General features: G+C 52.0%; 1 protein-coding gene across 8 annotated transcripts in view; it reads right to left on the bottom strand.

Annotated features, from left to right (window-relative positions):
* PICK1 (protein interacting with PRKCA 1) overlaps positions 1 to 12947 on the bottom strand; it is a 109707-nt gene that overhangs the window by 6406 nt on the left and 90354 nt on the right. For all 8 annotated transcript variants that reach the window (XM_054469484.2, XM_054469483.1, XM_054469481.2 and 5 more), the window contains 5 exons: positions 12733 to 12830; positions 11213 to 11324; positions 5365 to 5493; positions 2699 to 2765; positions 1349 to 1438 (listed from right to left, as the gene is read on the bottom strand). In XM_054469484.2, the coding sequence (XP_054325459.1) occupies positions 1349 to 1438; positions 2699 to 2765; positions 5365 to 5493; positions 11213 to 11324; positions 12733 to 12773 (439 nt within the window). In that variant the 5' untranslated portion in view covers positions 12774 to 12830. The remainder of the gene's footprint in view (positions 1 to 1348; positions 1439 to 2698; positions 2766 to 5364; positions 5494 to 11212; positions 11325 to 12732; positions 12831 to 12947) is intronic.

Genomic DNA, 12947 nt, shown 5'->3' with positions numbered 1-12947 from the left:
AAGGGAAAACGCAACTTGGGGAGGGAGGGGGAGATTCAGGAAGGCTGAGAGAGCTCACACTGGAAAGAGGCCTTGGTGATCATATTCATTGGCTTAGTGTTTCTTGAGCACCTACTGTGTGCCAGCCACCATGTCCGGCTCACTTTGAGCCAAGTCTTGCTCTCAAGGCTCAAAGCCCAGCAGAGAAGCCAGCCCAGTGGCCGGGCGATGGGCAGCGGTGTGATGGTGAGGGCTGCAGGGGAGAGGTGAGGCAGTTGGGCGCTCTCTGCTCCCCAGCCTCCTGTGTTGACCTGGGTCAGGGTTTTTTAGCAGAAGAGGGGAGGGGCGGAGGCTGTGTTCAGGCCTCTCTGGGCAGGGAGGTGGCAGTGCGACAGGCTGTCGGGCGAGGAAGGGAGCAATTCAGAGGTCTTGGGGAGGCTTTGGCCACCCGGTGGCCTCCAGGCCTGGGCTCCCCAGAGCCTTAGCACCTGGCCAGCCGGCAGGGAAGGAGCCATGTAAGCACCGTGCTGTTGTTTTCAGCTGGGTCATGGGACATCATGACAGCGTCAATTTTAGAAACCCTATTTAAGGCCAGGGAAATTGCAAGGTTTGGAGGGAAAAACACAACAACCAGTTCTAATTTCATCTCAACGGCTGGTAACTACAGTAACAGGGATTTATAGGCACCAGGAGGCTGCAAATAGCAGCCGCCACTTTTGTACACCATTTGGAACAAGCTCAGACCCCACCCCCACTTTCCTAGCCAATAAAGGCCAGTGTGCCCAGCTGAGCCTACAATTTCTAGAGGTATTTATATCTACCCCACACGCACACTGCAGAGCTGCTGCTATTTTTAAACTCGGACTGGCGACGGTAGGAGGGGGACTGAGTGTTTCGCTGGCCACTCCAGGGAGGGACAGTGTGTGCGCATGTGCGCATGCGTGTGTAAATGTGCACGTCCCCCCTCCCCCCTCGCCTGGGCAGCCACCACGAAGGGAGGACCTGCAGAGGCAAGGGCAGCAGCGCCACCTCCTGGACAAAGGAGGCACGAGGTGGGCAGCGAGAGTGCTGGGGTGAGGGGTAGGGGGGCTGAGGGCAGGGGCAGAGGCACCTGCCCACACTAAGTCTGTCTTCCCATCTGTGACCTGAGGGACACTGGCTAAGACAGCCCAGCTGACAGCTGTGGACCCTCTGGGAGCTGGAGAGGCCTCTGGGGATGCAGAGATGGTGACCTCTCAGTTCCACGGGCAGAGGCCAGGGTCAGACCTGCGGGACCCACAGCAGCTTGGTGGGCAGCCATGGTGCCCCTCGCCTCTTCTCAGCCTGGGCTTGAGTCCCCGGGGCCCAAGCTAGGTGGGAAGGGACTCACCATTGCACAGGATGGCCCGGCTCAGGCCCAGAGCATCTGCGGTCCCTGAACTCATGTTCTCCACCAGCCGGTGCTTGACTTTCTTCAACACTGAGTGGGGGACAAAGGACCTGGTGAGTCTGTGGCTGCCCAGAGACCATCCCTGCCCCCAGCCTTACCTCCATTCACAGGGAGCACCCCATAGGGGGCAGAAGGGCTGCTGGGGGTGGCTGTGAAGTGGGGAATGTCCAGTGGGGAGGTCCTAGGCCCCTGCCCTATTCCCTCTGCTTCACAGAGGTGCTAGCAGTCTGGGCAGTTAAACATGAAGTGCTTCGCCCAGGGCCTGCTGCACAATATCAACTGGTGGTCGCTGAGAGCCCAGTGCTGCCCGGGCTCAGCACAGGCTAATGGAAGCCAAGGAGGCCTCTTCCCCTCCTCTGTGTCACATCAGGACCTAGGGTGTCACATAAAGGGGAGGGGGAGAAGAGGGGCCCCTGGGCTGGTTATGTGAAAGTAATGGGCACCATCAATGACTGTGAAGCTCGGACCCCTGACTCAGTTACTGCATCTGACCAGCTTAGTCCTAGGAAGGGGACTTAGTCCTGCGTTGGAACCAGAGGGTTTCGGAGGAAGCTCCCGGACAGATCCAGCCTGACCCTAGGGGCCTCTGGCCCTAGGGTGTATGAAGAGGATTGCTGGGCTCCAGAGCTGAGAGACCTAGGTGTGCGCTCACCAGGGGCTGCAGCGCCCTCTCTGGGTCTCAGGCTTTGATCCGTAATGTGAAGCGGCTGGTCCAGAGGACTCGAAGCTGCTGTCCAGCTCTTGAGTCTTAAAGTTTCTACAGAACCGAGGCTCAGCCCCTCTAACAGGAGGGAACTTGTCCCAGGGCGCAGACCCTCTGCCTAATGCCTGAGGTCCAGTTCAGATCCAGAGTCCCCCTGGGAGCTGATGGCAGGACAGGCCAGGGAGGAGTGCGGCTGTGCTAGAGGGCGTGAGGCGCCAGGCCAGGGTTAGGCTGCTCTCCCTTTATGAAGAGTGAGGCCCTGGGCCATGTAAGCCGAGGCGCTGGCCTGCAAAGGACAACCCTAGGGTAGCAAGTTCCCAGAGGAGGTGGCCGAAGCAGGGAGGTAGGGGTGAAACACGGAGGAGTGAGAAACCAGGGACAGAGTACAGGAACAGACGCAGGGAGAGCACCGGGAGTCCTCCCAGGCCTTTCAGATTTGCTCGGTCAGAGGTCAGAGCCCACAGCCATGTAACTCTGGATTCTCCTGTCATAAAGGGGAGGGCAGGGCTGGCTGTGGCACTTCTCCTTTGGGCCAGGGCCCATCCAGGGAGGCTGCTGGACACCCATAACTGCTCTGACCAGCTTACCAATGTCCAGGGACATGCCCTGCTTGGGGTCCGCCTGCAGCTTGTTGTAGTGGATGGTCACCTCCCCCTGGAAGAGCAGCACACGCAGACTAGTGAGGGAGGCTCCAGACCCTGAGCCCCTTCCCCGCCAAGACTGTTCTGGACTGAGAATCCTAAGCCCAAGGCCGGGTGTGGTGGCTCACACCTGTAATCCCAACAATTTGGGAGGCTGAGGCGGGCAGATCACTTGAGGTCAGGAGTTTGAGATCAGCCTGGGCAACATGGCAAAACCCCATCTCTATTAAGAATACAAAAATTAGCCGGGCATAGTGGCACGTGCCTGTAATCCCGGCTACTCAGGAGGCTGCGGCACAAGAATCACTTGAATCAGGGAGGCGGAGGTTGCAGTGAGCTGAGATCGCACCATTGCACTCCAGCCTGGATGACAGAATGAGATTCTCTCTCAAAAAAAAAAAAAAAAAAAAAAAAAAAAATCCTAAGCCCCAATAAGGGCCAGGCTGACAGCTGTGACATGGCCCCACCTTGTGACCCTGTCTGATCCCAGGCCCCTCCCTTCCTACTCTACATCCAAGCCCTGGGGAATCAGTGGGGACAGGGCCGGCACAGGGCCCACAGCCTGGCGGTCTCTGATGTCTTGTGCTTCGGCCAGGTCAGGCTCTCCTTCTTCCCTCCCCACGCAAACCACACTCCAAGCCTTTGCCATGTCATTTCCCTACACTGATTATTCCCTCCTCCACCCCAAACCACCCCATCCCCAGGAATCTCTCTACTCATCGAACAGCTACATCTGAGCACTTGCTCTGTGCCTGGTGCTGGGGCACCAAGGGGAAGGGGCAGGGGCAGCCCCAGCCCCGCAAGGCTGATGCGAATCAGGGAATTACACAAACCACTTTCTATGGACTTCTCAGGAGACACAGGCTTCTCCCAAGAGGACTTCCCTGAGCACGGGAGGGCACTGTGTTCACTCTCATCCTTGCAAACCAAAAGCCCTTGAACTTGGGACCACATTCATCCAAATATAAAAGAGGATTTAAAAATCAAGTCCCAAAGGGAAACCAAAATGAGCAGATGCAATCAGAGTCAGAGGTGGGGTGTGAACTGCTCCCCCAGAATGAAACACAGGCATGCTCAGGGGCCACCCCACAGGGAGCAGCTGTAGGCCAATGGCAAGCGGGCTGCAGTGGGAGTCGGGCCCGGGCTCCAGTTCAGCTGTGTGACCACAAGCAGGTCACTCCCTGCCTCTGGACACCTGTAAGATGGGAGAGTAATCCCTGCCCAGCACCCAAACAGGGGAGCTGGGCCAATGCTGCATCCCTGCCATGGCCGTGTGCAAATACAAAGAGCTCTTGTCCTCATGGGCAACCTGAGGAGCTGGTATGACCAAACCTGAGAGGACAGGGAGGGACCTGGAGAGTGGAGATGGGGAGGGGGGAAGGGCTGCCGAACGGGACACACACAACCCAACTCGGCCAGAACGAGACCTCCTGCACCTGTTCCCGTGATCAGCTCCTCTGCCTAACAGGTCATGCCTGGGGCAGTGATATCCAGACCACGTGGAGTGGCAGCTGTGGGGTCTCAATGAACCTTGCTGCTTCCTTTTTTTACAACAGAGCTCTGAGCCCCAGCCCCAGGCCCTGATTTGTCCTATGGCTAAAGGGGCTGGAATAGGAGAATGTGCAGGATGGGACTCTTCCTTCCTACAACAAGGAAGGAGAGAAGCAGGGACCACTCAGGAGCAGGACAGGAGGATAAAGGGGAGAGAGGATGGAGCAGCGGCTGGCCTGGGTTAAGGCAGGAAGGGGGACTATCAGGGGTGCCAGAACCCAAAGGACGGAAGTGGGGCTGAGGGAGGTAGCTGCCACCCTTGGCCAAGCTGAACTCACAGTGGGGACCCTTGCCCCCGAGACTTTCAAATCACCCCATGGCTGTGCACTGCCTGCACATCAATTCTTTCACGGTATTGGTTTCCTGAGACTCGCTAGCAGTCACTTCGCTAGGAAATGGCAAAGGGGCTGCATGCTCGCTTTGGGAGAGGCTGGGATGCCACCTGCCATTCCAGGAGGGAGCGTCCCTGCAGAAAGCATGGGCCTGCAGCAGCAGGGGTGGGGGAAAACGGGGAAGGCAGTGTGTGACTCTGGTCTGTAGAGCAGATCAGCTGGCCTGGGAGGGGGGTCTCTGGGTGTTCACGAGCCCCGGAGGCTGCGTGGGACCGAAAGTTCCTACAGGATGGGAAAAGGGCGCTCTTCTTTCCCTCTTAGCCCTCGCAGGCCCAGCATGACCCGGCTGACATTTTTGGGTGTCTACTGACCCAGGGAGGATCAGCTTGGACTTTTAACTTCAGCTCCAGCGCTGACTGGGGACACATGGGCTTGCCTGAGGGGTGGTTCCGAGTCTGTCAGCTCCCTGGGAGCTCACGGGGACCTTGTGGTCTTGCTGCCTACTCTCTTGCCAAGGTTCAGCACAAGTCCTGGAGCACGATTACTATTTACTGAATGAATGAGGGATGGACGAGGGAGGCTGGAGTGGGACCCTGACCCTGCACGTGCCAAGGAAGGGGGCAGTGAGGGCTGATACCCCCTTCCAGGCCTGCTGGGGCCTCTGGCAGCCTGGAGGTCTCAGAAGCATGTGTTGCTGCCTCTGGACACCTGCTCTGCAGCAGCCCTTACCTTCACCTCCTGAATCATCTTCGCCACCTCCACCTTAGTTTTCCCTTTGATTGACCTGCCATTGACACCGGTGATCTCATCGCCAGCTGCCACTGTGCCGTCCAAGGCTGCTGGAGTGTTGTCAAATACCTGTGGGTGCATAAGGAGAGTGGTGGGGGAAGAAAGGGAGGGCTAAGATGGAACCTGGGAAGACACCTGACCACTGCCTGGCTCTGTCTTCCACTCTACCCTCTGCTCTCGTTTTTTGAGAAAGCGTCTCACCACCCGGGCTGGAGGGCAGTGGCGTGATCACAGCTCACTGTGGCACTGAACTCCTGGGCTCCAGCAATCCTCCTGCCTCAGATACATAGTCAAATGATTTTTTTTTTTGAGTCAGCGTTTCGCTCTTGTTGCCCAGGCTGGAGTGCAATAGCCCCATCTCGCTCACCGCAACCTCCGCCTCCCAGGTTCAAGCAATTCTCCTGCCTCAGCCTCCCGAGTAGCTGGGGTTACAGGCATGCGCCACCACGCCTGGCTAATTTCGTATCTTTAGTAGAGACAGGGTTTCTCCAGGTTGGTCAGGCTGGTCTCGAACTCCCGACCTCAAGTGATCCACCTGCCTCAGCCTCCCAAAGTGCTGGGATTACAGGCGTGAGCCACTGTGCCTGGCGTCAAATGATTTTTGACAAGGGTGTCAAGAACATTCAATGGGGAAGGACAGTCATTTCAACAATGGTATGTGAAAAATGAAGTTGACACTACTTAATACCACATACAAAAATTAACTCAAGGCCAGGCGCGGTGGCTCATGCCTGTAATTCCAACACTCTGGGAGGCCAAGGCAGGCGGATCACCTGAGGTCAGGAGTTCGAGACTAACCTGGCCAACATGGCGAAACCCCATCTCTACTAAAAATACAAAAATTAGCTGGGCATGGTGGCAGGCGCCTGTAGTCACAGCTACTCAGAAGGCTGAGGCAGGAGAATCGCTTGAACCTGGGAAGCGGAGGTTGTAGTAAGCCGAGATCATGTCACTGCACTCCAGCCTGAGCAACAGAACGGACTCTGTCTCAAAAATAATAATAATAATAATAATAATAATTAACTCAAAACTGATCAAAGACCTAAATGTAAAAGTTAAAACTATAAAACTCAGAAAAACGCCTAGCCCAGAACCTTCATGACATTGGATTTGATGGTAATTTCTTGGATATGACACCTAAGATCCAAGTAACAAAAGAAAAAATAAACAAATTGAACTTCATAAAAATTTTTAAAACTCGTGCATCAAAATACACCATCCAGTCTGGGCAATGTGGCAAAACCTTGTCTCTACAAAAAATACGAAAATTAGCTGGGCATGGTGGTGTACGCCTGTAGTCCCAGCTACTTGGGAGGCTGAGGTGGGAGAATTTCTTGAGCCTGGGAAACAGAGGCTGCAGTGAGCTGAGATCCTATCACTGTACTCCAGCTTGGGCAACAGACTGAGACACTGTCTCAAAAAAAAAAAAAAAAAAAGGAAAGAAAAGAGAAGAGAAGAGAAGAACATTATCAACAGTGTAAAAAGGCAACCCACAGAATGGGAGAAAATATTTGCAAATCACATTTTTGATAAGGGATTAATATCCAGAATATATACAGAATTCCTAAAACTCTTTTTTCTTTTTTTCCTCTTAGCCGATTGTGCTTTGTAGAGAATTCTTAAAACTCAACAACAAAAACCAAACAACCTAATTCAAAAATAGACCGAGGGCTGGGCACGGTGGTGCGCACCTGTAATCCCAGCATTTTGGGAAACCGAGGTGGGAAGATCGCCTGGGCAATATGGCAAAACTCTGTCTCTACAAAAAAAATACAAAAATGAGCCAGGCATGGTGGCGCATGCCTGTAGTCCCAGCTACTTGGGGGGCTGAGGTGGGAGGATCGCTTGAGCCCAGGAGGTTGAGGCTGCAGTGAGCCATGATCGTACCCCTGCACTCCAGCCTGGGTGACAGAACAAGATCCTGTCTCGAAAAAAATAAAAAAAGTTAAGATGGTAAATTTTACCACAATAAAAAAATAGAAAAAATCAGAACAGAGAATACAGAAAGCAGGATGTCATCATCGAGATACATGACAAAAAGGACACGGTGTTCCCGATGACGCCGCCCTCTGAGGATCTGGCACAATAAACAAAAGCCTGTGCCTGCAGCTACCATCACGACTCCTCCCAACACCAGGGACAAAAAGAAAGTCCTCAAAGTCCTCACAGATCAGAAATAAAACACATCACAAATAAAGGATCACAAATAAGAATGGCAATAGCCATGTGACAGCAAAGGACAATGTGACAAGGCCATCACACTTCCACGCAGGAATTACTGTCAACCTTGACGTTCATTCTTGAATCAAATGAGCCAAAATGTCAACTGAAAGGAATATGGGAACCACAATAACCAAAAAAGACAGACGCGAGGTCTCAAAAAATTGACATCCCACGTGCCCTTTCTCAGAAAGCTACAGGAGGATATTCTCCACGGGAGATCAGGGAGTAAACCAGGAAAGGGACCCCCAAGATGGGGGAATCCAAAGAGAAGGGGCAGGGGCAGGGGGAGGGCACAAGGGGGAGAGACTACAGGGTGGAAAACAAGACTGAAGAAAATGGGGCCGGGCATGGTGGCTCACGCCTGTAATTCCAGCACTTTGGGAGGTCGAGGCAGGTGGATCACTTGAGGTCAGGAGTTCGAGACCAGCCTGACCAACATGGTGAAACCTCGTCTCTACTAAAAATACAAGAATTAGCCAGGCGTGGTGGCACGTGCCTGTAATCCCAGCTACTTGGGAGGCTGAGGCAGGGGAATCACTTGAACCCGGGGGCCAGAGGTTGCAGTGAGCCAAGATCACGCCATTGCACTCCAGCCTGGCAACAGAGCAAGACTTAATTTAAAAAAAAAAAAAAAAAAGATGGGAAATTGTGGAAAACATACTGAGAAAACAAGGAGAGTGCAAATGAAAAAAACAAAACAGGAAATTACCCCACCCTCTCAAAACACAAGAACAGGCTGAATTAAGAAAAGAAACATAGATTCCTCAAAAAGTTAAACATAGAGTTGTTTTGACTAGAATGAGAGCTCCGCAAGAGTAGGATCTTTGTTTTCTTCATTTTTTTATCCCTAGTGCCTACAACAGAGCCTAGGAGGCATTTGGAAAAGATTTCCCAAACAAAATCTCTGTTGTACTAATATTAATTTAGCCAAAAATGGAAAAATAACTATGTTGGAAAGGTGAGATGAGAGGAAACAGACTGGTCATGGGAAGAACTAAATTCTCATCTACCGGACGAGGCAAAGTCAATAGATATTTACAGGTGACAGATCAAGAAATAACAGGATAGGCTGAGCACGGTGGCTCATGCCTGTAATCCCAGCACCCTGGGAGGCTGAGGCTGGCAGATCACTTGAACCCAAGAGTTTGAGACAAGCCTGGGCAACATGGCAAAACACCATCTCTACAAAAAAATACACAAAAATTAGCCAGGTTTGGTGGCACGTGCCTGTAATCCCAGCTACTTGAAGGCTGAAGTGGGAGAATCATCTGAGTCTGGGGAGATCAAGGCTGCAGTGACCCATGATTGTGCCACTGCACTCCAGCCTGGGCAACAGAGTGAGACTATTGAGAAAAATGGAAGCCCATGCATGAAGAGACAGAGAAAGCCAGGTGAGGTGCCCAGGGGAAGGGCAGTGGATGGCTATTATTTGACACAGGCTTTTTAATGCTCTTGACTTGGTAGAGGCAAGTCATATGGCACTTTGATAAAAACAAAATTGAATTTTAAAAAATCAATTCGATGATGATGATGATGATGATGATGATGATGATGATGATGATGATGATTATTATTATTATTATTATTATCAGCCACCCAGGCTGGAGTGCAGTGGCACGATCTCGGCTCACTGCAACCACCATCTCTCAGGTTCAAGCGATTCTCCTGTCTCAGCCTCCCAAGTAGCTGGGATTACAGGCACCCGCCATCATGCCTGGCTAATTTTTGTATTTTAGTAGAGACAGGGTTTCACCATGTTGGCCAAGCTTGTCTTGAAGTTCCCACCTCAGGTGATCTGCCCACCTCGGCCTCCCAAAGCGCTGGGATTACAGGTGTGAGCCACTGCACCCGGCCAGTTCTATTATTTTATTGGCTGGTGGTTCACGCCTGTAATCCTAGCACTTTGGGAGGCTGAGGTGGGCAGATCGCTTGAGGCCAGGAGTTCGAGACCAGCCTGGCCAACATAGCTAAACTCTCTCTCTCCTACAAATACAAAAATTAGCTGGGCATGATGGCGCACACCTGTAATACCAGCTACTCGGGAGGCTGAGGCATGAGAATCGTTTGAATCCAGGAGGCAGAGGTTGCAGTGAGCTGAGATCACGCCACTGCACTCCAGCCTGGGCAACACAGTGAGACTCTGTCTCAAAAAAAATATATATCAATTATACTATTTTATAATGTCTGTTCATTCTAAGCAAACTTGCACCCGAGGTAGGTAGAGGGAGGTGGCAAGAGGCTGAGCAGACACATGGCCAGGAGGCCAGGCCTGGGGGAGGCCTTGCTAATGCCTCCTGGGTAACAGGAGGCCGAATGGCTCATGAAGGAGGCAGCACTGTGAGCAGAAGCAAGACCAGGTCGATCCTGGGAATCTGTCTTCGAGGCCTACAAGCGACTCCTTAGCAAGATCCTCACAGAGGCCAGTTTCCCATCTGCCACCAGTGAGAGGGTTAGAACAGGTCTTCCCAAGGCTACAGCAAGGTCACTGACTTGGATGAGCCACACAGTGAAGGAGGCCCCACAGCAGGCCTGTCACCACTCCTGAGTTACAGTGGACAGAATATCACCAGCGCAGCTTCCTCTACAAGAGACACAAGAGTGTTCCTCACCACTGGCAGAGCATCTGGGAAAATGTACAGCTACCTGGAAAACAGCAGCAGATACTGCTTAATGCATGGTTCTTTCTTTTTTATTTTTTGAAACAGGGTCTCACTCTGCCACCCAGGCTGGAATGCACGGAATGCAGTGGCGTGATCTCAGCTCACTGCAACCTCTACTTTCCAGGTTCAAGCGATTCTCCTACCTCAGCCTCCCAAGTAGCTGGAAGCACAGGCGTGCACCACCACGCTCAGCTAATTTTTTGTATTTTAGTAGAGACGGTGTTTCACCATGTTGGCCAGGCTGGTCTCGAACTCCTGACTCGTGATCCACCCACCTCGGCCTCCCAAAGTACTGGGATTACAGGTATGAGCCACTACGCCTGGCCAATGCACATTTCTTAAGTTCTAGTGTGTTATGTCATTTTGTTGACTTTTCACAAGAACCCAGAGATGATTATGTCTACATGTTTTAAATCCCCGCTTTCTAGGTGATGAAACTGAGGCCCAAAGAGGTTAAGTAACTTGCTAGTAAGTAGGGAAGAAGCTTGCATTTGAACTCAGGCCATTATTTCATCGTGTTCCTATGACACTTCATTTTGGCTAGTACCCAAGGCTGATGGTTTTGTTGATTCAACAGTCAATTTCTATTGCATGTCCACTATATGCCAGGCACTGTACCTGGTGCTTACTGCAGTGAAAAAGCAAACCAGGACACTGCCCTCAGTGCGAAGAGTCTACTCTACTAGACAGAGGGCAAATAATACGTGCCGAGAAGGAAAAAAACAGAGCGACACAGGGGAGAAGACAGGGCAGACCAACGCAGCACAGGTGGTCAGAAAGCCCCTCTGAGAGGGTCAGACCTCAAGAATGAGAAGGAGTCAGCTATGCAGCGTGGAGAAATGAACCTGCCTTTGTCATGCCCAATTAGGGATGTACCTTGTGCCCCCCTCCAAAGCGCCCAATACCTGGACGATATAGAGGCAGGGACAGTACTGGGCCCCTCCTCCAATGCTGATCCCGATCAGGTTCTGAGCATCCTTCTGCAGGGTCACCTTCCCAGGCACAGTCGGGATTCCGCTAGAAAGAAAAGCAAGCTAGGCTGACTCTCCTGGCGGAAGGATGACTGGAGGGGGTGGGCCCTCTAAAACTCCTGAGGGGCTCCACTGGCTGCCCAGCTTTTTCTCTCCCTCCCTTGGACAAAACAACAACATTTTGTGCTGGAACATGCACAGCTCTTGGAGTTAAGCAGATGTGGGATCAAACCCCAGCTCTGCCATTTATCAGCTATGGAACTTGGTTTTTTTTTTGAGATGGAGTCTCGCTCTTGTTGCCCAGGCTGGAGTGCAATGGCGCAATCTCGGCTCACTGCAACCTCCGCCTCCCGAGTTCAAGTGATTCTCCTGCCTCAGTCTCCTAAGTAGCTGGGACTACAGGTGCTTGCCACCACGCCTGGCTGATTTTTTTTGTATTTTTAGTAGAGACAGGGTTTCACCATGTTGGCCAGGCTGGTCTTGAACTCCTGACCTCAGTTGATCCGCCTGCCTCAGCCTCCCAAAGTGCTGGGATTACAGGCGTGAGCCACTGCGCCTGGCCAGCTATGGGACTTGGGTAAGTCACCCTCTGTGCATCCCAATTTCCTCATCCATAAAATGCGGATGAGCACCCTTATCGGAGTTCTTCTAATAACCATGCATGGAGGGCACTAACAGCAACCCAGTCCACAGCAGGCACTCCATAAAAATAGGTCCCCCTTCCCTTTCATTTATTCGATCTCTGAGATTTGAGCCAAGTTCTGTCCTTATCACCTTATCAGGCATCTATGGAGTATGATGGCCACCTACTCCAGGGAGTCTTCCTCTATTAAACTGTCCACTGCCCACCTCTCAACTGCTCAATTACCTCTCAGTTTCCACTATAAATTAGCATTGACTGGTGTTTTATGATAAGTACTCACGCTGATTCACTCATTCATTCAAAAAACATTCGCTAACAATCTACTGATGTCAAGTCCCTTACTAAGTGCTGAGTACAGAGAAAGGCATTGCACCCACTCCTTGATCTGAAAGAGGATATATTCTAATGGGAAGACAAATCTAATTTTTGAAAATCTGTCCTACTAACAACCTATGTTGGGAAGGAAGGTGTGTCTACAATATTCCTATTCAACTTTCAAAACCTGGCTCAACTGCTACGTCCTCCATGAAGCTTTCCTTGACCACCCCAGCAGAAGCACTGCTCCATCTGCTTTGCTCTTCTTGTCACCAAGTCATACTAATAGTGCCCTTATGGCACTGAGCTGTGATTATCCCTTTAACTGTCCACAGCCCCCTACAAATAGTGAGCTCCTGGGAGAGCAGGGTCCATTGCTGCTTCAATACAACTGATCCACCGCTGAGAAGCAAGGGTTTGTGGGACTGGGAAGTCCAGGGAAATGAGGAACTTGGGGCTCCTATACTGCTGGAACTTGGGGGAATAAAATACTCACAGTTTATCCTCTTCGATGTCATAATCCAAGTCTGCAAACATGGTTCCGAGAGTTGGAGTGGGCTGGCTAACTGCCCAGCTCGGTAGGGGAATGGGGAACTGGATCCGGGAGAAAAAGGAGCATAGGATTTAGGGAACCGAAATGCCTAAATGCCAACGCCACCCCTCCCTCCACCACCCTCATAACGGGACAGCAGGGCCCTCCTCTTCCCCTCT

This window comes from Pongo pygmaeus, chromosome 23, assembly GCF_028885625.2.
Source record: "Pongo pygmaeus isolate AG05252 chromosome 23, NHGRI_mPonPyg2-v2.0_pri, whole genome shotgun sequence".
In the NCBI taxonomy this organism is placed as follows: domain Eukaryota; kingdom Metazoa; phylum Chordata; class Mammalia; order Primates; family Hominidae; genus Pongo; species Pongo pygmaeus.
The sequence above is the reverse complement of the archived record's forward strand: the minus strand, read 5'-3'. Positions and strand labels throughout refer to the sequence as shown.